The 26,350-nt window shown below is 47.9% G+C and overlaps 2 protein-coding genes across 3 annotated transcripts; one reads left to right on the forward strand and one right to left on the reverse strand.

The window, feature by feature from the left end:
• Positions 1-3,511: 3,511 nt before the first annotated feature.
• Positions 3,512-21,903, forward strand: LOC119188226 (lysozyme). 2 transcript variants are annotated; one of them, XM_075895264.1, is made up of 4 exons: positions 3,512-3,593; positions 18,016-18,074; positions 19,449-19,572; positions 20,315-21,903. In XM_075895264.1, exons 1-4 carry the CDS (start codon positions 3,527-3,529, stop codon positions 20,602-20,604), a joined length of 540 nt encoding a protein of 179 aa, XP_075751379.1. In that variant the 5' UTR covers positions 3,512-3,526; the 3' UTR covers positions 20,605-21,903. The 2 variants fall into 2 exon arrangements, with proteins under 2 accessions (XP_075751379.1, XP_037292056.2); XM_037436159.2 differs by lacking the exon at positions 3,512-3,593 and adding an exon at positions 13,652-13,805.
• Positions 21,904-23,534: 1,631 nt separating this feature from the next.
• On the reverse strand, positions 23,535-25,672 carry LOC142767295 (uncharacterized). Its single transcript, XM_075868729.1, has 3 exons — positions 25,111-25,672; positions 24,168-24,580; positions 23,535-23,655 (listed from the first exon to the last, which is right to left on the reverse strand). Exons 2-3 carry the CDS (start codon positions 24,503-24,505, stop codon positions 23,535-23,537), a joined length of 459 nt encoding a protein of 152 aa, XP_075724844.1. The 5' UTR covers positions 24,506-24,580; positions 25,111-25,672.
• Between the last annotated feature and the right edge of the window lie 678 nt (positions 25,673-26,350).

The raw sequence follows: 26,350 nt of genomic DNA on the forward strand, positions 1-26,350 counted from the left end.
CTTACGACAGTGTACTTGCGTGGCATTGTCTAATATTGAAAGGTCGCCGCGCCGTCATCCATTCTGCACCAGTGGCACTAGCGGCCCCGGACCATGTTCTACTTCCTCCATGCCTGGCTTTGGCGAAGAGCCTGCCAGACAGTCGCCTTTGTAGCAGCAACAACCGCATATACAATAGCACCTGCTCGGAGCGAACGCGCAGTGCCCATGGATGCAGCCAGTGGCTCTGGCACGAAAAACTGACCCTGAACCGCAGGTCGTTTTCGCGAACGCGCCGCACTATTGTTTCGCTGAAGCTCTCTGACCGGTGTTGCGATGATCACGCGAGGCGCGTGGAAGAAAGCGCATGGAAGGAAGCCCATGATCAATACACCGTGAAAACGTTGGCGCGACCTTTGACTTCATTGGCGAGAATATTGCGCCATCACGTGGGCTACATTGCTCAGAGATTGTGGGATGACCTTGGCCGACCTTGAAGGTCAGGTTTACGGAAGAACCAGACGTTTTTGTGTCTGGAGTAGTACATCTATCGCTTTAGAGGGGCCTCGCTACGCTTTTCGAAGTAGCCGTGGAAGGGATTCACTGAAAGAGCTAATTGCCTCACGGATTCACCGCCGCAAAGCTTTTTTTGGAATCCGTCCAGTACGAGAGGAGTAACAAAGATTTGTCGCACGCCGCAGTTGCATTCTCTGTTCTCTCGTCCCGATAAAAGCGCTGGAAGCTAAGCAGGGAGAGATGGCACGGGGAAAGAAAATACGTCACGCGCGCCTCGTGACCTTGAGCACTTTTTTTTTTCTTCTCGAATACGACTTTTCAGTGCGGTCGTGGACAAGTCGCGGTCTTCCGCGGCACCATGAGCCAAGCGCGGCATGTTCAAATCAACCGATGGTCGTGAAAAGTGATTTTTGATTTTGTATCATCATTTATCAAGAGAATAGAAAGGAATTGTTTGCTGACTATGAGAATTTGTTGTGCATTCCAGGCCCCGTGCTGCCCTATAATATTTGGCTCGCGTTTTTTCGGGAGCCTCGACTATACTGATGGGCATATTTTTCTGACGTTGCTCAAGAAGTGTTGTAGGGCCCATTTGAATAAAACTTTGCATGCGCTCTTGGTAACCCATTTTGGCTCTCCTCTAACCCTTTACTTCCGACGCGAATTCGCGAGATACTGAAAAAAATTTGAGCAAGCAAGTCACAAAGTGCGCGCCGCCTTTAATGCCGGCTGTCAAGTACTCGCGGGGAATGTATTTTAGCATGAAAAAATCTAGCGCCGCTTCGTCTAAGGTATTTTATGCTAGAACCAATTATTTTGTAGCTGATGATGCGAAGCGCGTGCAACACTTTCACTTATTTCTTCTTTCTGGCCTGGGTGACGCAAGTTCTATCTTCAGTAATTTTGTGTATTTAGTGTTTACGCACTCAAGAGGTGGCAGGGGACATGTTACGCAGTTTTAAAGTTAGTTTTTTGTTGTTATCGTTGCAAGGTTCTCGCTTCTGTGGCGTATGGATAATTTGAAATACACTTAAAAGTATGCTTTCAAGTTGCATTCTGTGTGATTTAACTGCGGAGTCGTTTAAAGTTTACTTTATAACGCTTGAAAATGAAACCATTATTTATTTTGTTCAGCAGTTTCATAATTCAGGCATTAAATGTCATAAGCCGTTTTTGTATTGTCTCGCGAAGTATATCCTCGGTAAAAAGCCACCGCGTGCGCTGCCAGTACTTTTCTGAAGAGTGCAAGATTGTTAACTATTGTCACAAGGTGTAGTCATGTTATCCGCTGCGTGCGCTAATGATACCAGTGCTGATACCACGATTCGAGGTGTACTACAGCGAAGTATGCTACAGTGTTATAGCCGTTGTCGTCAGGGCGTTCGTGTTATATCAAAAGTAGTTGTTTTTAGTGATGCTGAATTATGCTCGAATGGCCCTCTTTCTCACCTGGTAAAACGAAACTATGGACTTGAACAGCATTTACAAGCGTCTAATTGGAATCGCTGCAGTTATTTTCGTTCCGCTATTATTATGTTCTTCGACCAGCTAACGACTCGCCGTGCGCGTCTTTGTGTAGCAGAGGCTCTCGCGTGACAACACAAGGCTCCCACGTGCAGATAGTGGCATGCGTGTCATGAACGGCACGATGTACTGAGGGGTTCACTGTTAAAGGGAACACTTTCGTGTGCGTAATGCCCGGATTTCGCTCTCTGGCAAAAGCATAGCGGCTTAGATTTGCATCAGACTACATCTGGTTGACTGCTCTGACTTCTTTGATAGACCAGTGCCGTGCACGAACAATTTCGCTACGTCTACCAGCACTTATGGCGCCTTCAATATGACAGCGGTTCATTAGAGCGTTCCCTTTAACGGTGTACGGTACTCTACATGATGCGGCCTTGGTGCTCTTGTGGTAGTTTTCTCAACTTAACACCTACCAAAATTGGTTAGCTCTGGCAACACAAGTGACAGGCCCAAACGTGCAGACCGTGGAACGCATGTCATTTACGACATGATTTACACAGAATGGTCTTTCAAAGAATATACGCCAATTTAAAGAATATACGTTAAAATTTGTATTGCGAGACGTCAATGTATGCCGATCGTAACTTACAGGCGGTAAAAAAATCATGGCTCGCATGTCATGCAATGGGGTGATTTGTTAGCCGCGCTCATAATGTGCTTACGGCCATTTTGTTAACTGGGTATACACAAGATTCGTATGGCATGACTCGTGTGCATGACGATATATACTATAATGTACGTTTTATTATCAAGTTACATATGTAAGATTGGACATGCATGCACGATAAACGTGCGATAGGGAACTACGTGGCATTTGCCTCAAAGACAAACAAGTCGACGTATGCAGCTCCTGGTGGCTGCTTCGCGTTACATCGATTCCCACAGGCAAATCAGGATAAAATACGGCAAATCTTGAGTAATACCAGCATGACACCGCGTTGTAGAGCTTCCGCGCAACAGACAGACGCCTTTGGTCATGTGATGTACGAACGAAGGACGCTGTGTAGGTTACGCGGCTTAAATCTTGTAGTTAACGTTAGTTGGCGGAGCATGGAGTAACTAAGGCCATAAGCACAGTGGCGTAGCCGGGGAGCGGCATACCGGGGGCCCAGGCCTTTCCCCACCCCTCTGTTTTCTTTTCCTTTTCAATAACATCTTGCAGTGCCCTCGCGATCACGCTGTAAGATGAAGGTACAATAGTCATGTTCATAATTGTTTATTTTGTATCACCGGTGTTGGTCTACTCCATACTCCTGTCTTGCAATTGTGTATACATAGCTTGCACTGACGTCACGCCTAGGAAACCAGGGATACCATTCCGCCATGCTGGCTCAGCGGGCCAGTGGCTGCGGCGGTAAATGTTGGCGGAACGTTCGTCGCGTCGCGATGGTTATCTGCGCCGTTGTTGGTTGTTCCAACCGCACTTGTTGGGCGAAATCAACGGACGCTAACTTTATTACGTCTCCCAAAGACCATCGAGCGACGGGGATTGTGGCTGGCACGGATGAGAAGCGCCGATTTGGACACTGACAGGACAGACATACGTGTTTGTGGCGCCCACTTCGGGAAAGGTACGCTTGTTGCACACGCACATTGGTTGTTTGCATGCAGAATGTACAGCCACAGCTAACTTGCGTTACGTTTGTAGGCAGAACATTGGAACTGTGATCGGAACGAGCAACCGCGCGACAAGCTTGGTCAGTTTAGAGGAGGCCCGCGTCTCTATGAGGACACCGTTGTCGTGCCGCGGTGAAGCTGAGCGTGCCATTTGGATACGCCCTCGAAAGATTTTATTGCATGCTCGAGCCGACAAATGCACAGGACCTTTTTTTTTTTTTTTTTTTTGACTACTACGTGGCAAGTGATATCTCTTTCATGCGTTTCTGTATATTTTTTTTCGCGCGTTAAATTGTCGAGCTTCCAAACTAAAAAAACCAACAGCTCCTGTCACATGAGAAAAAAAAAAAAGTGGACTCGTGGGCTTCTTTTACGTGCACCTGAATGTAAGTACGTGTCGAGTGATAGGAAATAGCCGAGAAGATTGCCACAGCAAATAACTTGTGCGTTGATTAAACAGTATCTCACTCAGATAGCGAAGATTACAAAAAAAAAAACAACCTGCTACTTACCTCACCCAGCAAAAGCACATCATCTTAGAACTGTTTAGCCGACATACCCTTGACTAAATCGCTTGTAATATAATTATGCGTCTCGGTCGACCTGAACGCCTTCATTTCCTAGAGCGCCAAATAACTATAGCGAAAAAAATGAGATAATTGGCGATGTCTCCGTAACAAAAGACCGGAAATATGTTCTCGTCGCTTGAAGTGTCCGTTCTCGGTCGCAACGTGGGGGCAGTGATTTTAAATGAAAAGAAGAGAAAAGTGAGCCCCGTATGCCTCTCAGGGGGAAGACACTTCAACAGTAGCTCACGAGGGGTGGGGTTAAAGGAGGGATTAAAAGTTAAAGAGAGAGAGTGAGGAAGGAGAGAGCGAGGCGCAGGTACAGCGAACGACGGAAGTAAGGAGGAGACAGGAAAGATCCTGTCACACAGGAGACAGGAGTCCGAGGACGAGGCACCACTGGCGAGAGCTCTTGTCGGCGACAGGAGATGGCGTAGGGCTAATCCAGTCGGCCAGAGTTACGCTGTCGTCGTCGTAGGGGACCGGTGGTAGGAGGCGGCGTATAGGACCAAACCAGTCGGCCAGAGCTGCGCTGTCGTCGGAGATCGCGAGGGCACAACCGGTCGGCACGGAATCCAGCGAGCGAGTCGGTCGCAACGTGAAGGGGTCGAGGCTAACGCACATTTCTACCTTTTAGGCGCTCGGGCCCCGTAAGATCCAAATATAAGATGTTCTAAGGGCTGTTTACTGGAGGGCGTCGGCATCGCGCATGAAAAGCACCCCAATCGCCCGAAATCTCGAAGAAACAAGCTTGACACAAGCGTGGATTGGCCAACGCATCGTGACGTCATGTATGAACCATGCTCAATAAACGCACACTTTCGCTTACTGTTTGCATACGTGCGTCATCTTTACATGTATATATCTTTCTATAATGCTTTCTGTTTATTATATTGCAATTGTATCTTTTCTTATGTATTTTTACCAGCTCCATATGTATGTGTACATGTATCTAATGTATCGTCCCCCTTACTCAATGCCCACACCCCTGGGGCCTGTAAGGTACCTTAAAATAAAAATAAATAAAATAAGCGAGCCAACCAGGTTCCCCATCCCCTCGAAAAAAAAATTCTGGCTATACGCGCCTGCGATGGCGTAATATGTCTGGAAACCATCACTTCGTTAAACATTCGGTCCTGTGCAGCACCGATGGCGTTATTCGCTAGCGGCCTACTATACTGCGGCAAAGGCATCATGCAGGCTCGGTACATACTGCCTCACAATGCCGTTCAGTTCGTACGTCAATTCTAGTTCATGCATTTTTCTGTAGCACGCACTGGATTTTGCAAAGCCATCGTTCACGCACGGTAACGGAGCTGAAATAACCTGTCACACTGCGGCAAATGATTAGGCGACGAGTTTACACTGCGGCAAATGATTAGGCGACGAGTTTACACTGCGGCAAATGATTAGGCACCGAGTTTATACTGCGGCAAATGATTAGGCGACGAGTTTCCACGGTTTGGGAAAGTATCCTGCGTCTCGTACACATTTCAGGGCAGCTCATGACTTCAACCGGTGCAAGTGGCCTGGGCCGTGCGTCCGCACGTCCTATCTGTTCCTTTGATAACAAATGGGTTGACTCTCCTCCGGGCGCCATCTTGAATTGTACAGCGCATTGCGAATATATTGTGGCCAAATTGACTCAATAGCAATTCCTGGCACTTGCTATGTCAAGTCTCGATCTCGCTCCCTTACAGATAACGAAAACTTTATCTATCTCTAGCAACATTTTGGCATTACTATATATATATATATATATATATATATATATATATATATATATATATATATATATATATATATATATATATATATATATATATATATATATATATATATATATATATATATATATATATATATATATATATTCACACACTACACACAGCTGCAGGCGACTTCCAAATCGATGACCTTGCGGCCATTTGGTGCGGGAATCCCAAAGCAGAGCCGTGTTGCACTGCATACCAATGAATGACTATCGTTGCTCTAGCGTAACTGTCGTATATATACGTCAGGGTCGTGCGGTCAGACTCGTTAAATGTTTTACCTAAACCTGTTCGGCAGCTTTTTATCGGGCAGCTCAGTTTCTTCGCCCCGCGTTCTTTTTTTTTTCTTTTTTTTTTTTTTTTGCTGATACTGCAGCATGAACCCGTTCTCAGCAGTAAACTCAACAACGCTTCCAGATTTTTGTATCATATATGCATTCCTGCCAGTCATAGATATGCGGAGGGTTCTTCTACAGAAGGGGGAGGGGGGGGGGTGAATGTTCAACGCAGGGCACCCCTCTCTGGTGGCGACGCCTGAATTTTCGAACATACAGTCAGATACACACTTATCTGAAATGGACGCTTCAGAGGGGTCTTGCAACACTTTTTGCACGTGCTCGGAATTCACTGCAGATGTGCAGTCGAGGCTAGGTGTGACAACTATAGCATTGCACGGCGCACGGAATTAGCATTTTCATTTCACGGACAGCCCGAAATGGCTCACTCTTTCTTCAGTAAACCGAAATGGACACTGCCAATCTCTAACTTCCTGATCGCGAAAGCTCCCTCAGTAAAGTTGATATTCGTATAGTTTTTAATTCAATAAACAGCAGATATATGTTTATCTCCCCTCGGAAACACCGAAGTTAACGTCCCTACTGTACTTCCCGTTTGGATCAATGGTCATCTGCAAGTACTTCTTTTTTCTCGTGCTCATATCAGGCGGCACACGGCTTAGTTCAGTCCTGGACATTTCAAACTCTACGGACCATACAGTTTACCGCTTGCTTCTCACTGAACACACTATTGCAGCACCTACCGATTCATATCGTCTGTTTCGAATCAACCGGTCTGCTGGCCCTTGCGTGCTTTTGCTTTTGCGTGCCTCGCAAGATACTTTGGTAGAGATCGCTTGGTGCTTAGCTAATTGAAACTCCTTCAAAATGTGGTATCTGCGTTTCGCTACTCTCCGCCAGTCAACATGACGTGGTGCAACACCGGTGAGCACTGTGCACGTTAATCGCTGGATTTCTACGCTCCAAAACCACGATGTGATTATGAGGCATGTCATGTACGGAGGGTTTGGAACGTTGCGTGGGAATTCCGGCGGCTTGGGGTTCTTTTACGTGCACCTGAATATAAGTGCGCGGACCTCGATTTCACCTTCATCTAAGTACGGCCATCGCGGCTGAGTTCGAAGCTGTGGCTTTCGGGGAAACAGCCGAGCACTGTACAATGTACCGCTACGGCAGCCAATGAGATTGTTGTGTCCTTCCAATTAGGCTATATATAATGTTACCAACACGATCATCTTTTAGTTGACATAGTGTAGCGTTGAAAAACCGTAACAAGAAAAGAAATAAGGGAAGATGACACAGGTTATAAGAGAGAGACAAAATAAATTAAGAGAAGAACTAATTTTTATATTGTAGTGAGAAGGTGCCACATATATATGCTGCTATTCCGAATGCGCATACACATCGCCGAAGTCGCTACAAGAATCGTATGAGCACAAAGAATTAAAGAAAATATGTTCTGTAGTATCCAATGAAACGGACGTTGACGCAAGCAATTTTCCTCTAATATCTGGAATGCCTTTAAAGTTTCATCGCATTTCATCTGCGTGCATCCGGCAGTAACTTCGTACTTTGACTGGCCCGACGTGGTCGGCCGTGGTTGCGTGCGCTGTATTGCTGGTACCTTGGTGCGCGCCCCGCCGCGGTGGTCTATAGTGGCTAAGGTACTCGGCTGCTGACTCGCAGGTCGCGGGATCGAACCCCGGCTATGGCAGCTGCATTTCCGATGGAGGCGGGAATGCTATAGGCCCGTGTGCTCAGATTTGGGTGCAGGTTAAAGAATCTCAGGTGGTCGAAATTTCCGGAGCCCTCCTATACGGCGTCTCTCATAATCATATGTGGTGGTTTTGGGACGTTAAACCCCACATATCAATCAACCTTGGTACGCGTTGTGCTCTCATCACAAGGAGGAGGAGGAAGGAAGGAGGAAGGAAGGGGAGGTTCTCAGACCGGCTCTCATCGCAAAGTTTGCGTTGAGGTCATATAGGCAGTAACAAGGCCGCTTTTCTCGCTGCAGCGGCCGCGTTTTCTTACGCCAGCGTTTCGCTGAACTGCACTGACCCGCATGCTAAAGAAGCCAGTTGATGGCTGTGATTCGCACGACTTCCCAATTTGTTGCTATTGCTACTATTATATTAATTGCTTCGACTTTGCGGCTAAACTGTGACTTGAGTGGTTAACTGGAATACTCAGCCAGCTCTACCAGAAGGCAGTGTCCGTAGATGCTCGAGTGACGCACATACCGGAACGAATTAGGAATAAATTTGTTTGCAGCAAATCGATGTGAGCCGAGCGGGGGTGTTTGGGGCGTCTTTTTTCGCTTCGCAACAATATTAATCTGGCTTACTTGCGTTCTCTGCATGTCTCGTAAACTGTGCGCTCGCTGCTTTATTATCTCGAGCGCTACGTCACGCTGATAGCCGCACGCCCGGTTCGCAACCAGCTATAGTACCGGGCGCACGGGATAACGTAAGCGAAGCACGACAGATAAATAACGCTTATTGTTGTGTGGTGGAAAGACGTCCCAGGTACACCGTTTCTGAATACCGCTAACTCTACGCGGCATGCACTTCATTGCATCGCCATGTGGGTGTCGTAAAGTGATAAGCATATAAATATCGTATTCAAGGATGAAAAACATGTTTAGTGTAGCTGCCTAAGCTTAAACCAAGAAATGATTGATTTGTGGGGTTTAACGTCCCAAAACCACCATTTGATTATGAGAGACGCCGTAGTGGAGGGCTCCGGAAATTTTGACCACCTGGGGTTCTTTAACGTGCACCCAAATCTGAGTACACGGCCCTCCATTATTTCCGCCTCCACCGGAAATGCAGCCGCCGCAGCCGGGAATCGAACCTGCGACCTGCGGGTCAGCAGCCGAGTACCTTAGCCACTAGACCACCGCGGCGGGGCTAAACCAAGAAACCAGCTATACACATGCGTATTGTGCATTCATGGAAAAAGCTACTGATATTCTTTGTGCTAGTACATGCATGAGGCCACTTGGATTTCGAGGGTAGATAATTATGCAGCTTTACGTTGCTAAAGCAAGCGTATTTCGTTTGCGTCGCGCTGGTATATAATGTTGTTCTTGAGAGTATACCTTGCATCGTGGGCTTGACTCAGAGACTTAGACGCGTGGTATGCATACGGAATAAATGTGGACATGCGTATGCGTGCAAAACAGGCTCTCGGAAAGCTGAGCCGATTGAAGCTGTTGCGACGGGTAGATGCTCCGAGAAATACACTCTAAAAAATATCGAGTGAAAAGGGTGTCTTTTTATCCCACAACAATAATCGTCATCAGGCTTGCGTGCGTTTCCTTTCTTGAAAACTCGGCGCTGGGCACTTTCCTATCAAGAATACAATGTAACCCTGATAATGGGCATGTCGATCGTGACCGGAATTTGCCGGGCGCGAGGTAATAGCGCAAGGATGGAACGCAGTATAGATGAGGATTATTGTTGTGGGACAAAAAGACACCCTTTTTACTTGCTTTTTTTTTTTTTAGAGTGTATACAGATCCGGGATCTTGGCGCGGTACGTAAGCGTCGTTTTGGGCGTTTTCTGAGTCAGTATAATTGTTTGCGAGCTTAATCGTTTTTGTTTGTTGGGTTTGACGTCCCCAAACCACAATGTGATTATGAAGGACTCATTTTGTTTGACAGCGTTCCTTTTGTCAAACACTGGATATCTGAAACGGTGTTATTCGAAGTCTGGATATAGTGGTCGGGCCTTTCACGTGGGTGATCCTAACGCTTGTGGGCGTCATATACGCCACAGACACACTACTGACCACTGTCCCAACGCGGTGGTCTATAGTGGTTAAGGTACTCGGCTGCTGTCTCGCAGGTCGAGTACCACAGAAAAAAAGCGTGAATCAGCCGATGTGATCCTCGCAGCCAATACGAGCCTGTGTTTCCAGGCGCCATACGTGTGTTCAAATCCTTCTTCGAACACCGTGTAAAACGTATAGCGAGTGCCCACAAATCGTGACGAACGCACCGGCGCGTATAATAGAGGCTCGATAACGGTAGTGCGAATAATATCGACCCTGACTCCCGCACCTCAAGAAGTTCATGCATACGCGGCGTATGTTTTTCAGCCTTGGCGCGATATCGCTAATCGCAGACTTCTGTGTATGTATACTCGGCCGTACAGCGCAGCGCCCGGCGACCACAACGCCCCGGGCCGAATACCGAATATGCTTAGATGACAAGGACGCGTGCACGTGAGTGGTTTCGTTGTGGCACTGAGGGGAAGCCCAGCCGTTCCTGGGTCGGCACGTGGAAAGGACGTCAACACTGACGTCAGAGACGCGGCAGCACTCGCCCGGTGCACTTTACAAAACGGACGCGTCGCGGCGTTCCACCGGCCGGAGAGGTCGGGGCCCAGCACGGATGGACTGCAATAGTGGGTGGCACGCAATAACACCATTGCAACCATGTACACGCCGTGAGGGGTTGTCCGATATAGTACCGTGGTGACGCGTTTCCCCAAGCGTTTGTTCACCACAAACACCGAAGATAGAGCGTGCACGAGGAAGGAAATGACGAGGAAGAAAGGCTTCTGTGTCTCTCTTTTATTTATTCGCATGAAGCTGAAGAGTACGCTGACATGATTCTGCGGCTTCTGCAACTGTCAACAGTGTTACTATACTCGTCGCTAAAAAAAAAGGAAATGGTTATTTGCATTTAGAAAAAAAATTATTTACAGCATGTACAGAACACAAAGGCTTCATACCATTCCAGTAACAGGGCACATACACTTCGGCACATCCATGTTTCACGACTAACATCACTACGTTACAGTGAATACGTTTGCTCTAATATACATGACAATGTCGGCATATATGTACACAAGAACTCAATGCGATATCATGATACAATGGTATAATGATACAATAGATGCAATGAAACACGATATGTAACAAATGAAATCATATAAAACAACTCAACGGGCGCTGCTTAGCACCAAGTCTGTCGAAAAATGAGTTGTGTCCTTTCGTGTTCCACCTTGACGAAAGGGCATGACCAATGCCGCAGAAACTCGTGCTCCCCGAGGAAGAAAAGCTCATCGGAGAGGAACGCGAGGATCTCTCGTCTCTTGCACGCTGCAGATCGACTGTGGTCAAAGAGCAGTGTAGCCCCTGGTAATCTTCTTCGTATCTTCATAGCGATTCTGTACCCGCCTCGGTGGTCTAATGGTTACAGTGCTCGTTTGCTGACCAAATCGCGGTATCGAACTCATGGACCACGGCGGCCGCATCTCGGTGGGGCGAAATGCTCGATGCCCGTGTGCCTAGATTTAAAGAAACCCTGCTAGTCGAAATTTCCTGAGCACCCCACTATACGGCGTCTCTCATAACCATATATGCGGTTTCGGGACGTTAAACTGTAACAATTAGTATTATCGCTGCTCTGAACGTGCGCTCATGTTTGATGCGCGTATCTCGATCTTTCTGCAGACGGACGGCTGATATGTAGAACACCGTATGTATGAATCGCGCGGTGCATAGTTTTCGGCAATCAACCCTTATCAGTAGAGATCGTTCACAAAAGCATTTTCTTTCTTTTAAAAGCGCAGTTGCACGTCCGTTGAGATCACAAACGCAGTTATGTTGAAGTAACAAACTCGATCGATTCATAGAACAGTTTCCTTTAACACGAGACACTGCTACTTCCATTCCCTAAAACTCTCTGCGCTTTGGCACATCACACGCTCACCGATAAAAGTGAACCTTTGTTGAATACCTTGCAATAAAACTGGCTGATCGCAGAGATCGCGTATTGGACAATTAGGTAATCCGGGACAGTGTATTCAATTGTCAGTTGATGCCGATGCCAGTGCACGATGTGTGCGCGCAAGCGTTTCGAGCGTTGTTCAGTGTGATGCCATGAAGGCAGTGAAATCAAATATGTGAATGTACCGATAGTGATTTCGTATCTGTCGCACTAGGTCGACGTTTCAACAAGTGCTCATGTCTACTGCCTTAAAGTCGCCGTATTGAAGAAGATTAGAACTCATCACAACGTTATAGCTCTGAAGTGGTACGCCGTGCTCCATGGATTTCTCATTTTTTCAACTCATCATAATATTTTTAATGCATAGCTTCCCGATTCTGCGCGCCGAGCATGCGAGTATTTCATTTTTACCCGTATGTCCAGCTCACTCTTAGAATGATGCTGCAAACGACTGCGTCAGACGCGTCCTACAGGATGCCATGAATGCCACTGACCCCGCGACATTGGCACGCGACCGTTACGCGACGGTTGGCAACCGTTTTTCTGGCATGCACTAAACTGCATGCCTGCTGCATTGTCACACCGGTAATCGTCCAACGAGACCACCGAACAACAGCGACTAGATGTGCGCAAGATCCCCTATTATAGGGTGGTGGGGGCGACGCTTTACCTCTTTCCGTCCATTGACCGGTCCAAAAGTCAGCAATCCGGCCGACAGCTAGGGGTGACAGGTGAGGTAAACTTTCTCCTGGCGTGCATTAAACAATTTTATAATACAGCCTATTCTCTTTTTTTTTTGTAATAGAAAAAAATAGAGCGATGACCTGCATTTGGTCAATAGCTTTGCGGGACCCAAAAAAGTAATAAAACTGTTCTTGGAAGTCGTCAGAAACTTGTTTCGTCATAATACTGCACATTAAAGAATGATGGTGCTGGTACCTCCGACTCTCTAAAAACATGAGGCATAAGTTGAGCCCCCCCCCCCCCCCCCCAATTAATGTTTAAGGGTGGGCCCTTCTGCCTCACCCCCCGCACGCCTATGGCACCCCTTGCTCAGGCCCACGCAAGGATACCCCATGTCTCGTTTAATTAAACGGGCCATTTCCGGGTCCACCATTATGCTACAGCAATCAAAGGATAAGCTGAAGACTGCAGAGATGAAAGTTCGGAGAAAAACGTTGAACCGGAACCAGGCTCGCACTGGCGGCGTCACTGGTGTTCTCCAGAATTGCGGCAACGGCTTCTTCGAAGACGCAATACAAGGAGGCGGCCACATACGTATATACCGGCGCTACTGACGCAACCGCACCGACGATGCGACGCGTCCTTGGCAGTGGCGGCCAGCCGTGCGTGGCGTACCAAAGGGCGCGCACTTTCGAAACGACCCTGCACACCGTTTCAAACTATCGGCGTTCCTTTCTTGTCCTTGCTTCTCGATAAAGACGGCCACTTGCCGAAGCAACAGAGGCGGCGTCAATGAGTCATTGTTTCAATGTTGGCCGGCGCCGTGGATCGCACCGAGCCACTTTTGACGCCTCTCCCGCTGCGAAAGTCAACGGAAGAAGCTCACCTTGGGGGGAAGAAGTCTGGCCGGCCGGCTGGCTGGGCCCGTTGGACGCATGCGCGTTCGCGACTGGTTTGTGGGTGAAGGCCGAGCGCTTCCGGCTGACGCCGATACACCAAGCCGTGCGCGGAGGAGTAACCAGAGCAACGGAAGACCGCGTAGGGCGAACATGTCTTCGAGAACCGCTGCCGTCGCCTGCCTCGCGCTGTACGTCCTCGCAATCGGTGAGTGCGCGCGAGCCGGGACGCGCCCTGCACGTGCTGTCACTTTCGCTTCACACGTCACGCGTCGCATACGTGGGAGGTGCACGTAGACGAGAAAGCTACTGACCGAGAAATTTCTACCGGTGTGAGAAACTGCGCCTTGACTGCGCGTGTTCTAGGCTGTTATGTAGCCTATACTTACCGCTACTGATTCTGTTTCATCGGACTGGCTCATATCGTGTCTCAACTCTCTTTGGCCAGAATTAATCCCTGCGCCATGAAGCATAATATACCATCGACCAGTGCCACTTGTCGCGCCATCCTTTTGCAGTCTTATTTGCCCCGTGCAAGATCTTTTATATCTAGCCCCGCTATCTTTTGTTCCGGAGCCCTCCACTACAGCGTCTCTCATACGGTGGTTTTGGGACGTTAAACACCACATATCAATCAATCCGCAATCTTTCGTGATCGCAAAGTAATTATGTTCACATAGTACGACGTAACGCCTTGACGTGGCATCTCACTGATGCTGTAGGCACATTGACGCTGGTCATAGCTGCAGAGATTGCGCTCGGAGGGCGTTATACCAGAAATCCACCTATTAACGACAACAAAATGCAGTGCACATTTCTCGACAAGGGAGATTACTTTGTATCAGCGAAGAAGGCTTAATTCACCGCAACGCGTCGCCGCGATACAGCGCAGGCGTTCCAATTCGCACAGGCTGCCTCTGCAATCTACACGTCGAGTTACGTGGGCTAGCCGCGCTTCCTATAGACGCCATTCACATTTCGGTACGCGCACTCGCTTGTGTCCATTTCGAAACTAGGCTGCCGTGTCCAAGTGGCTTCAGGGGGAAACCGCCTATAGCTGCGAAACTTTTTTCCCCTACACGGCGGCGGCCCGTGTTTTGACGGCCGGCGAAACGGCACGTTCCCGCCGGCAGCCGTATTTCGCAGCAGCGAATCGTTGGCACAGGCTATAGTCTGAGCACTTGTCATCGGCGTCCTTCGATCGTATACAACCCGCTAATCTGCATGACGGGTGGTTTCGACGTAAAGCCCCCCGCGTAATAAGTGCTTGGGACACGCACTGATGTAGGGGTATGCCGCGGCGAGTGCTTGGCGTCCTCGTTGCACAAAGAGAAAGCTTGTTCGGCGGCGCCCTACGAGAATCGCGAAGGATAGATTCGTGCCAAGAACTTACGTAATGAATAACCTGTGGCAAAGTGTCACGACAGAGCACAAGGAGTGCTTAGTCGAAGAAAATATGTCGCTGTTCTTTCGCTGAAGTGAGCTATACGCGGTCCGCTTTTGATGTCCGTCTGCTATCCTTTAATTGTCAATTTAACGTGACAGGACGCTTTTAGGGCTTCCCAGTACATGCGAACACCGTTTCAATCACATTAGCACACCGTTAGGACGCTGCAAAACGTTGTTGACCTGCATTACAGAGTTATTTATTAGCGTGCACTGACAAACCGAGTTTCCGATCATAAGACGAATTTTAGTACATATATCGCTTGTATTGTAAAGTGCACTGACGCCTGTATGAGATCTTATTAACTCGACGCTGTCAATAATCATTTCCAACATTACCAATTCTTGTGTTTCTCACTTCAGACGACCATTTTTGGTCTGACAAAATATTTTATTACGGTTTGAGATGCTTACATCTATCAGCGGTTGTTACACTTTAGACGTACTAAAGTTTGTGGTATGTTGTCGACACACTCCATGACAGCAGCGAACTGTCATTTTAGTGTTGTTATGACGTCTTTTCTTCCTGCACACGGTTCTCACTTTTTTTATAATGCTACATTCGACTCGCATTCGATAAGCCTGGTACAGCATCTAACTCTCGCGTCTTATATATTGTAAAGCTGTTCCCAATACCTGCTGCCACCGAATACGCAGACAGTTCTAATTGACTGGCAGTTCGTGGCGCCGTTTCGTAATAACGAATCTGTGTACACACTCGCCGAATGGTCAGTCCTACTTTTCCATTAAAGGTACTGTTGTAGCGAGCAGCATGCACAATAAACGACGTGTTCTGCGCTTCGAGCCCTACGCAAAAGGGGACCCTATCTGATGGAGAAAACCTGGAACTTCTGACAGCTTCTCGAGTACGTTTTATAACAGACATCTCGCGGGCTTTTTGTGCTGTGATACAATCTAGAAGTATGTACCTACGTTGCTCACGTAACATGTTCGGGAAAGCGAAGAAGGCACTGCAAGTAACGATGAAGCGGGCAACTTTCTGATTTGAGTGGAAGCCACTCGTGGAACGTGGCTGCAGTCGGCTCCTGTGCACACAGGAGCCGACTGCGGGACTACTTCTATTCTGAGCCATTACGCGCAGGCAGTTTGCGACCATTCCTATGGAGTGACCGCGTCGCGTCATGATGGTTATATCCCGCCGAGGAGTGCAAGCCGTGTAGAACACCTGATATGGCTACATGGCATTCATGGGAATTAGACCGGCCGCAAGAAGGAAACCGCGCTTTTTTTTTTTAACTTCTGTTCGTGTACTAAGTGAAGAGTACGAAGCGGAAATGTAACAGATAGTGAAATTGGGAACGAACAATTTCTCAACTAGGTGCTCGAGAAGCAACCTGGCGTATAAACATTAAAAAATAAAAATAAAGAGATTGCGCCATTGTAGGCGTGATCCTGGTCCTTCAACAATAATTATCATCAGTACCAAGCACTTTTTTGTTCATTTAACTCACTGCGCTTGCTATAGTTTCGTTTGTGTAGATGCGGGATTGTTCCCTGCGTAAATAAAGAAGCGCAGTCAAAAAAGTACCGATGTGCGCAAACTATATATAGACACTGGCAGAAAGGGCTGCAGTACCCTGTATGCCCTCTTACCTTTGTCCATGTTGCTTCTGATAGAGAAAACTTAACGGTCAAAATTGATGACAATGCCTCTTGAACTCCGGAAACAAACGATTTGTCGAGTCAGAGACAAGTTGCAGTAAGAATTGAGGGGGGGGGGGGGGAATGGGTGAGTTGGAAACGATGCATACTTGGAAAAACCGCGCGAACACGACGCAGACGAAAGACGTGGAGGAGACAGTACGAGTGCTAAAGGCTGAATTATGTTGGAACCACATGTCATTATAATGAAAGTAAGTGTCAATTGTTCGACAGCGCTCGTACTGTCTTTTTTTTTTTTCTCGTGTCGTCGTCGTCGTTATGGGCGCACTGGTTTTCTAAATACGCAAACTGAGACATTGCCAGGTTTTTCAGGGTTTCGTTTTTATTTTTGCCTCACGCGTTGTTTTTATTTAAAAAGGGCCAATAGGCACCGACCTTACAAAATTTGAGATTTCCTGACTGTGCATATCAAAATAATGATTCACTGCGATACTGTGACTGGATGGAAAACATTTGTGTCTTCCCACAAAGCCTGCTATGCTTAAGGGGCGTCTACAAATAGTTAGCGTGATGTTCACGACACCCAAACCTTTACTTGAGCTTTCGAGATACCAGACCAACGAGTCGAAGCCATGCATGGGAACTCGAAGAATACTCATTTAGTAATAATACTTTTTCATATTCGTTCTTCCCGCGAGTAATTCGAGAATGGAACACACTGAATCCAGTCATTACACAGCAGCCAACATTAGAGAACTTTATGAAACTAAATGAAGGCACTGATCTATTCTAACCTAGTTAGCATGTACAGTGATCACCTGTTTTTCTTCACGCAGTCCTTCCTATTTCCAATTGTCATACTAAAACACTTGTCTGCATATATTTATTGTTTAATACGGTTCCTTGATAATAATACTCGATCTGTGTTTTCTTCTTTCTGTGCTTCGTTTCTTCTCCACTCCGGTTTTTTGTTGGTGTACCATTGGTGTACTTTGTACTTGGTTATCGTTCAAATAACTATGTATGATTGTTCTATGCCGTACTGCTGTGTTCAGTGATTACGTGTTCTTTATTATTCTGATTTTTCTTGTTTTAAACGTCGAAAGTTGCGACAGTGATGCCCACCCCTTTAATAATCCCCATGGGGGATCGACAGTATTCTGTAAATAAATAAATAAATAAATAAATAAATAAATAAATAAAACTCGGGAAAATATGGAGACATTAAAATGGCTACGCAAAAAAAACAAAAAAAAATTACCGCCCAGCATTGATTTACGACGACATACTTGATCATTGGCATGAACATATTCACGTGTTCACTCTCTATTATTTATTCCACTGCGCAGGTTCTGATGCTCAAGTGAGTGACGATGCGACACGCAAGTGCCTGAACTGCATCTGCTACGTAAGTACATGTTCTACATTCCATGGTCTGTGCATTAGACGCCGTGAGGAGAACAGTGTTGCCACACTTTTATTGCGACAAGTTATACCGTAAGTTCCACGCAACACTTACTCCTGCTGATGGAACTCGACTATGAAAAAGTAAGAGAAACCCCACGCGTGAGTTAACTACGAGACAAGGCTCAGAAGGCGTACTATTATCAAGGCTGCACCTGTAGATGACGTCCGAACAAAGAGCCTTGCTAGAAATTGACAGCTTTCGCCTACGGATATGTAAGCACACATAACCGAAGCTATAGGCGTGGTTCTTAGGTGCAAACACATCACAGAAGCGTCAAACGATTGTTACTTCCTCCATGCATCATATACTGGCTCTCAGCGAAATCTGGCTTGTTTTCTTCTTGGTTTAGCGGCAGGGGGCGTGTGGCCGCTGTGTTTGTACACGTCAGTGGCCAAGGCCTCGCTTATCAATGCAAGACTGTCGCTTGAGATGATTGATCTTTCAACCACTGATAACAGCAAAGTGAAACTTGGCATCAGAACAATCGTGTCACTGCCGCAATCCGAAGCAAAGAGGTAAGGCGCCTGACATTTGTGCAGGTATACAGGAATAATAAAAGAACAAAATTCCTGCTCGCTTGTATCGGAGCCAGACAATCCATAAATGAAAAAAAAAGTCAGTGCCTTTTTAGTTTCGAATCCCAATGAGACAACAAAGAAAATGTTACTACAGTGCTGCACAATCGTTCGGATATTGTGATACCGCGAAGAGTTGTTACCCAATGCGCGCCTGCTTTACAATCAGGGCCGGAGCCAGAAATGTTGCTTACGTGTCTCCTTGCATGCATGTGAGGGTGTATGATAAGTACGTGCACAAAAAGCAAAATATTTGTGGTTGTGTACGAAAATTTGTCCGCGCGGTGTCGCGGCGGTCGCATTACAATGGAGGCGAAACGCTAGATGCCCGTGTGCTGTGTAATGTTAGAGAAATGGCCGACATAACCTTCCACTAAAGTGTGTCTCACATAACGTGCATTATTACATTATTAAGCTCCAGCTTGCTTCTTCGGCTAAATCCAAATTAGATAAACTGCTACAGCGCGGCACAATCGTTTAGCGATTGTATCACACAGCGAGCACAGTAGTTCACAGTCGCGAGCAACGTTTCACCGAAGTGCCTCGGCGTGTGGAGCGCAGGACAACATCCAAAACATCGACCGGCTATCGGCAACCTATCTCTCTCTCTCAAACCTGGCCGCCTTTTTATTTTTCGGGGCCGAGACGCAATGTCTCGTGACCTGAAGTGGTTAGGCAGGAAGCGCGAATGAGCCTTCTGGGCACGCACTGAGACTCAATGGCGAACCGTGTCGTGCAGGCCAGCACCAAGTGCAACACGCAAATCGGCTGCACGAATGGCGGCCCCAACTCGTACTTCTGCGGCCCCTACCAGATATCGTACGCCTACTGGGTCGACGCTGGAAAGCCCGGAAACTTTGACCGTGAGTATACCCTTTAGACTATTTTCTCTATGGGTGCCGCCATCGTTGGCTGTTAAGTCGATGTTTTCTTTTTCGTATATCACAACGGGAATCGATAAGGCCGTCAAACATCGTGTGCACCAACCCGACCGTTTTCATGAGCATGTGTCTTCCGCAACACTGTTCTTTGTTTAGTTGTAAAACATACATAACAATGGTTAACAGTCCAATATGGCGGCACTCGAATCCTTCCGTAACGGGAACGCATAGAGGGGCCGGAGACGGTCACCTTTGTTTACATTCACTTGACTGGTAACCACTCTCGTTGATTGTTGCATACTGAATTTTGGAAGCAAATCGCGGTCACATGGTTCACGTACAAGGATCACACAGACGGACCCTGTACAAGGATCGGAACGCCTCTTAACGTAGTGATAATGTGTCTAATTCACGTGTCCGCAATCAAACAAAGACGCGCCAGATTATCTTATGTGTTACCGGATAACCATGTCGTATCGACCAGTCGACGAAAAACTCCTTTTGAAAGCTGAACTTTTCGTCCGGGAAGGCTTTGCTATTCGCAAAAAGGGTCACGACTTGAATCATGGCCGATCTTAAGTGCTCCAATGGCCGCGCATAGCGACGAGCTTTTTATTTGTTTTGATACCGTGCCTGCAGAGCCCGCGGAGCTTCAAACAGTTTTTCTTTCGTATAACGTTCACGTTTCTCTGACCATGCGTAATCTTCGGTGTGCTCTGCGCAGACTTCGAGAAGTGCCTGAAGGACCAGGTCTGCGCCGAGACGGCGGTGGTGAACTACATGAACAAGTGGGGCACCGACTGCGACGGAGACGGCCAGGTCACGTGCTACGACTACGCTCGCATGCACAAGGCCGGCCGCTCGGGCTGCCAGGCCGCGTCGTGGGTGGACGCGACCGACTACTGGGCCCAGTTCCAGGAGTGCTTCGGCCCGTCGCCCTCACCGCAGGGTCTCGGACCCGGCGACGACTCCGGTATAAGCGGCCTCGATGCCCGCAGCAACAAACGCAACTAGGACCCCCGCTGTGACTCCTCGTCGTTCGTGACGTTGTCTTCAATGAACAATACTCGTGGCAGCTAGCTTAAGGACTCTCTGCGTTGTTTTCGATTACTTGATCGGATGTAAAGACGCGCCTACTCCTGGGTTCTCCAACTCCGGCTCCAGAATCGGGCTCCTTAAAATATATGATAGGTTACCCTTTGGTTGTGTTACGTAAAAAAACAGGGTCACGCGTGTGCCGCTGAGAGGGCTGTCAAGGACTGCACAGAACCCGCGCGCCACGTAGTAGGTGTTTTAGATTCTTATCTTTTTATCGGCGCGAAATTTCAGCCTGCGGTGCACGGTGTCAGTTTGCACTTTCTGGCTAATAATACATGTACAGGGTGTAAATGCATCGTGGAAACGTTATTTGCGTTGGTGGCTTTAATGGAAAATGATTGAGCTTTCGTAGAACTGTGCGCGAGAAACTGCACACAACGCTCTGTTCAGAACAGTATTCTTTACAATTTTTTTCAGGGGGGCTGCAAATGTCTTTGGTGAGCAACACGGTCTGGGCGATGAAGCCACATGGCGTGGATTGTCCAGAAGTTTATCTTCTTTCTGCTTTACTTCGTTGATTTAGCGGGAACTAGTTGTGATATAACTTTATGGTGTCACATGCTATGCGACGAGCCGTAGAAAGGTATATCTGTTGCCAACTGCACCGAGTAGAAATATTCATAATTTTAGGTGTCACTTTTACGTACAAGACAGGTGACAAATTTTGGTACTGACCTACAAGTTAGTTCAGCTCGATGCCTTGAGGACTGCATGACAAGTTACGCACGGGTCCACCGTAACATATGCCTGGTCTCGCGTGAATAATGTACAAAGTAACGTTGCCATCAGGGTTGGACCGGACAGTGTCACGGAAACTTTTGGAAATCGCAGCGGAATGCCTGTTTTTGCTGGCTTCTCGACTTATCAATCACAGGGTTGTTTGTGAAACTACAGGTTGTGGAAGATGTCCACGACTTCGACGTGAGGGGGATCTTCCTCGCCAATTTCCCAGAGTTTGTTTTCGACCTTTTTCCTGCTGCATCGCGTGACTCACTTGAGTTGCGCTCGTCGTGGTAAGCTCGCAGCCTGCAGGGTTGGAGAGATAAGTGCGGTGGCACGAAACTGGGACGCTAAACGTCTAGCAGAGAAACGGAATGCACCTGCGTTGCTGGAAGGGAAGTCGGTATCGAGTGTTTGCGTGCTGCGCTGCCCCAAAAGCGAATCGTCATGTGTTTTTTTTTCTAAAAAGAAAGTAAACACGTCGCTTGGTTTTTTGATTGTGTATATTTTCATCCATTTCCTTCAAGACATTATTTGAAACGATCATCTTAGTGGAATAACAGCGTCGCAATGTTTACCGAAATTCGGGAGACTAGAAGGTTACATACGAAGTGTATCTTGCATTTACAGCGCGGTTTATTCCATTAAGATTCCGTTTGTTTGTTTCAATCAAGTCCTTTTTTTTAAGCATCCCCAAACTGTGTTGCATCGTCTTCATCTCAAAAACAAGTGCATAGTAAGCGGTATTGCAAAGTTTCAAGCGATGTCTTCAAGGAAAACAAAACGGTGAGGAAAATGAAGAGCTTAATGAGATCGAAAAGATGGAAACAAGGAAATCTGCGAAGTTTTGTAAGGATGGCTAGGAAGAAACGATGGACAAAGAGCATGCAGGCAACACAAAGGTTGTGGTAACAAACAAACAAACAAACACACACAAGTGCTTTATTTGCTTTGTGAGGCACGAGATGACTTGCATCTATCTGGCACGACTCGGCACTTTGCAGAGGAACGCCAATATCAGCCAAGCTAGAAGCGTAAGAAAGGTTAGAGTGTGATGATATTCGTAAATCTCATCTACGGAAACCTGCAAAATGGAGAATAATTAAAGAAAAGTGTTTTTAAAAAATCCTTGCATGTGAATTACTCGGGAAGGCACGCAGTTGAAAACTTTGGCCTGGTCAAGAATGCTGATGGCAAAGAAAAAAACCTTAAAAGTGTGTCATCTGGTGGAGATAAGCAGGACGTGTCTAGAGCGGTTGTGGGGGAACCAAAACTGATTTGAAATCGCCACAGTACCTTCCAATATAGAATCGATATGCAAATCACTAAGCGTGCGCATGGCTCCGTTTTAGGGGGGGGGGGGGAGCAGTGGAGGTTCGTCGCAGCGCAAACCCCCTTACTAGGTCAATGTGTGGGGCAGACGCAGACTGCGCCTGCTTTTTAGATTACAGGGGAGGGGGGGGGGTGAACTCCTGCCCACCCATGGTAGGCGCTCTTATGCAAATCACTGATTTCACAATTGTGACCCTTTGTTTATTTTGACTTCCAAGGCTCACTGCCTCAACATAGGAGTGAAGAAAAAGTAGGAGCGCACTGGGAAAAGATCAGCACAAGCGTGGCCTCCTTGGTTAGCTCTGGGAGCGCACCGGTGTGCTGCAGGAGCTAATCGTGGAGGCCATGGCACAAAGGGAGCAACAAGCGCGGTGGCAAAGTCGCGATGGCATCCTGAGTGCCTGCGTCAGAGCATGTAAGTAGCGAAAGTCCGGCATGATTAAAAGGCGAGAGTGATCGTCACAAAGAAGCACACTCTGAGGAGATCATTTTAAATGATTTTGTGGCATTTTTTTCAGCGGTCATAGGTCACATATGCTCGTCAATGGACTTTTCCGTTGCGTGCACCTGTATACAACAACTCAGGGGAACGTCTTCGCAGTTTTTTTTTCCTTGACGACACATGGAAAAACGAAGTAGGCACAAACACACATGCACGAACGCGCACGCAGAAGTCTTTGAGCGATAAGCACGTCGACAGGCAGCAGCGGCAGTACGGGTCGTTAATCCTGCACGGAGGAAGCGATAGCTCGACTAAGTCTCTCTCCTCCGTGGCTGCGTGCCCTGTCGGAGGGTCAGCCAACGAACAGCGCCTTCCACAGGATCATGGGCTGCGATGACAGCGTCCGACGCACGGCTTCGGCTGCCGACATGTCGACCACTTCTCCTTCGGCGGGACACTGTTCGCCGGAATACCTGCGTGGAACAAGAAGTGCCGTGCATTCGGGCCCTTTGTTTAGCTTTGCGACCACTTGCTACGAAGTTTAATCAATCGAATTCCAAACTATCAGTTAGCAGGTGAAAACGCCTCCGAGATGCTTGATAGATTGATTGATTCCAGGCCTATAGAGACGCCGTCTGCAGGCAACAGAGATCTGTATATAGATGGACCTTCTGTATATTAGCGCCACTAATACGCGTAAGAGTCATTTTGAATTCGGTTTTTTATTGATAGCAAGACGTCGCGTACGTTCTACGAGAGTACGTGATATATCCGGGACGATTGCGTCTTTTATGTGTCAGAAAACACGAACAGCGTTTAGCAGCAGCGTCACCAATGCACAATATTTTCCATACTTCTTCCCTCAGGGTCAGCGAAGTTGCTATCTATATGCACAGACGCTAGCATGGCCGTGGACGGTATGGTGCACAGAGAAGGACAGAGGTCAGAGAGGAATCTTATAAAAACGAGATTTTGCTGTATATACCTATGCACGAGAACTTGTCTCAAATGGTGCGAGCCCTGCTTGCCGGCTAGCAGTGCGTCCAGGCCGGCAGCCACCACTTCGGCAGAGTGGATGTCCCCGAGTCTTCGGCGTCGAGGCATCAGCATCGCCACGCCCTGGTGTTCGCTGTAGTCGGCTCCACAGAAGGTCTTGCGCGACATTACCACCAGAGACCCTCGCACGTCGGGAAGCCTCCAGCTGCCCGCGTCGTTGCTGCTGCCGCCGCTTTCCTGGCTCCAGTCGGCTTTGGCCGATGCCCGCGACGGGACCAGTCGTTCGTCCGTGCCCACCGCGACCAGGACGTCGGCGAAGCCGCGCATGCGCAGCGCGCAGTCGTACGCCAGCAGAGGGCGTGCGTCGTGGCGAGTCCAGGGTAGATAGACGACCGAGTTTACCTGATGGTGTGACAGGACAAACCTAGAGTTACTGTAAGGTAGCATATTGCCACATGATATGCTTGGTTGAGATCCAGGAGTGAAAGAAGACAACGACGATCTGTTTGAGCTGCTGCTTGGCTAGTCGACTCAACGAACCCATTAAACCAAGTTTGTCTTAAGAAACGTGACTGGCGGAGGTGCTGGGTAGGGTCTTGGGCATCGGGTGGATTGTGAGACGTTGTACAGTAACTCTAGACAAACCAAGCACGCCAACAATGTTTGCAAGCAGCATGGAGTTGTATTGTCTGACTTGCCTTAAGAACAAGCTATGATGGGACAAGAGCGTAGTCCTGCGCACGTGGTGTGAAGGGGGGGAGAAGGAATGCAGGAGGGGGGGGGGCTCCCTTATGGTCGCCTAAAAAGGGGATCGGGCACAAAGTCTGCTCCTTACATTGACTTCACAGGGATGGGGGCGCTGCGCCAGACCTTATGATGGGGAACCCTGCACACGCCTATGGACACGAAGTTTCCCGCACTCTGTGACTCACCGTCGTGAGGGCGCCGAAGAACGTGCGAGCCCGCCGTGACTCCGTCCGGTTGTAGAAGACGAAGTCCGTGGCGCCCAGCTCTGTGTAGTGGGCCACGAGCTCCCCGAGAAGCAGATCCTCGGTCGCCAAGTCGAATACGGACAGAGCGCACACCACTGCCCTGAATTTGCTGGTTTGAACTCTCGCAGTCCGGACATGGGCGGCTGCTTCTGCACGTTGACCGGAACCGCTCTCTACATATTGAATGCTAAGTCAAAATGAGCGATGTACGTTGCGCTACCATTCAAACTCTCCCGGTATGATCAGCCCTGATGGAATCAAGCATTCTTCACAGGCGATGGCTGCCACGATGAATAAATCCCAAACCGGTCCCAATGATCACGTTGTGGGCGATCTTATATACATAACTTTCGTGAACTTATGGTTCCGTATCACGCGGATTCTCGCGGGAACATTGGTAGTCGTACGCCTTGGTGGTATACAGTGATAACAGCTTGAAGGTCGCGGGTTCGATGCCGGCCGCTGCTAGAGCCGAAATGCTGAAGGTCCGTGCACAGTGTGATGTCAGTGCACCTTAAAAAAATGAATGGGGACGAAATTTATTCACTACCCTCCACCACGGCGTCCCTGATAGTCATATCGCAATTTTGACACGTAATACCACCAGATATTAACATTGAAAGTGGCAGCACGTGCAAGTATTCTGAAATAAGCAAACACGTGCTTTGCGATAGAAGCATGCCCCAGAAGGCATGTCGCAAGCTTTAAATTACGTATACAGTCGCCCAAATTTTTATAGCGTGTACAAGTGCCTTTTTTCCCCGTCATTTCGCCACACGACTATATTACGTTCCAAAAAGGGTGAGGGCAATGGCATGCTCACAAAACAATTTTTTTTTCATCTTCGTCCTATCATATGACCACTCTGATATGACTTTGATAAGCAGACATGTTGCCACTACACACGCTTGTTTCGGGTTGTTGTACAATCATTCGATAAGCGTTTCTGGAAATACGCTACTGGAACGTATACAGTAAACGAGAAAACACGAGACCGAGGACTCGTCGAGCGGCACTACGCTCTCGTCGGGAACAACGCTTTGGTCGATTAACACGAACGGTCGTCGATCAAGCGCTAAGCCCTACCGGCGTCGTGGAAAGGTCTGACGCTGTTGGTAGGCGCGTGGCCTACGGGTAGCCAGTGGACGCGGCTTGTGTCGACCAGGCGAAGACCCACTTC

Source organism: Rhipicephalus microplus, chromosome 1 (assembly GCF_043290135.1).
Source record: "Rhipicephalus microplus isolate Deutch F79 chromosome 1, USDA_Rmic, whole genome shotgun sequence".
Taxonomy (NCBI): domain Eukaryota; kingdom Metazoa; phylum Arthropoda; class Arachnida; order Ixodida; family Ixodidae; genus Rhipicephalus; species Rhipicephalus microplus.

Coding starts and splice junctions, on each gene's coding strand:
- LOC119188226 (XM_075895264.1), top strand. CDS start 3,527: ATGAGAAGCGCCGATTTGGACACTGACAGGACAGACATACGTGTTTGT. Junction 3,594..18,015: donor TGGCGCCCACTTCGGGAAAG/GTACGCTTGTTG, acceptor TCCACTGCGCAG/GTTCTGATGCTCAAGTGAGT. Junction 18,075..19,448: donor GCCTGAACTGCATCTGCTAC/GTAAGTACATGT, acceptor CGTGTCGTGCAG/GCCAGCACCAAGTGCAACAC.
- LOC142767295 (XM_075868729.1), bottom strand. CDS start 24,505: ATGCGCGGCTTCGCCGACGTCCTGGTCGCGGTGGGCACGGACGAACGA. Junction 23,656..24,167: donor AGACAAGTTCTCGTGCATAG/GTATATACAGCA, acceptor TGTTCCACGCAG/GTATTCCGGCGAACAGTGTC.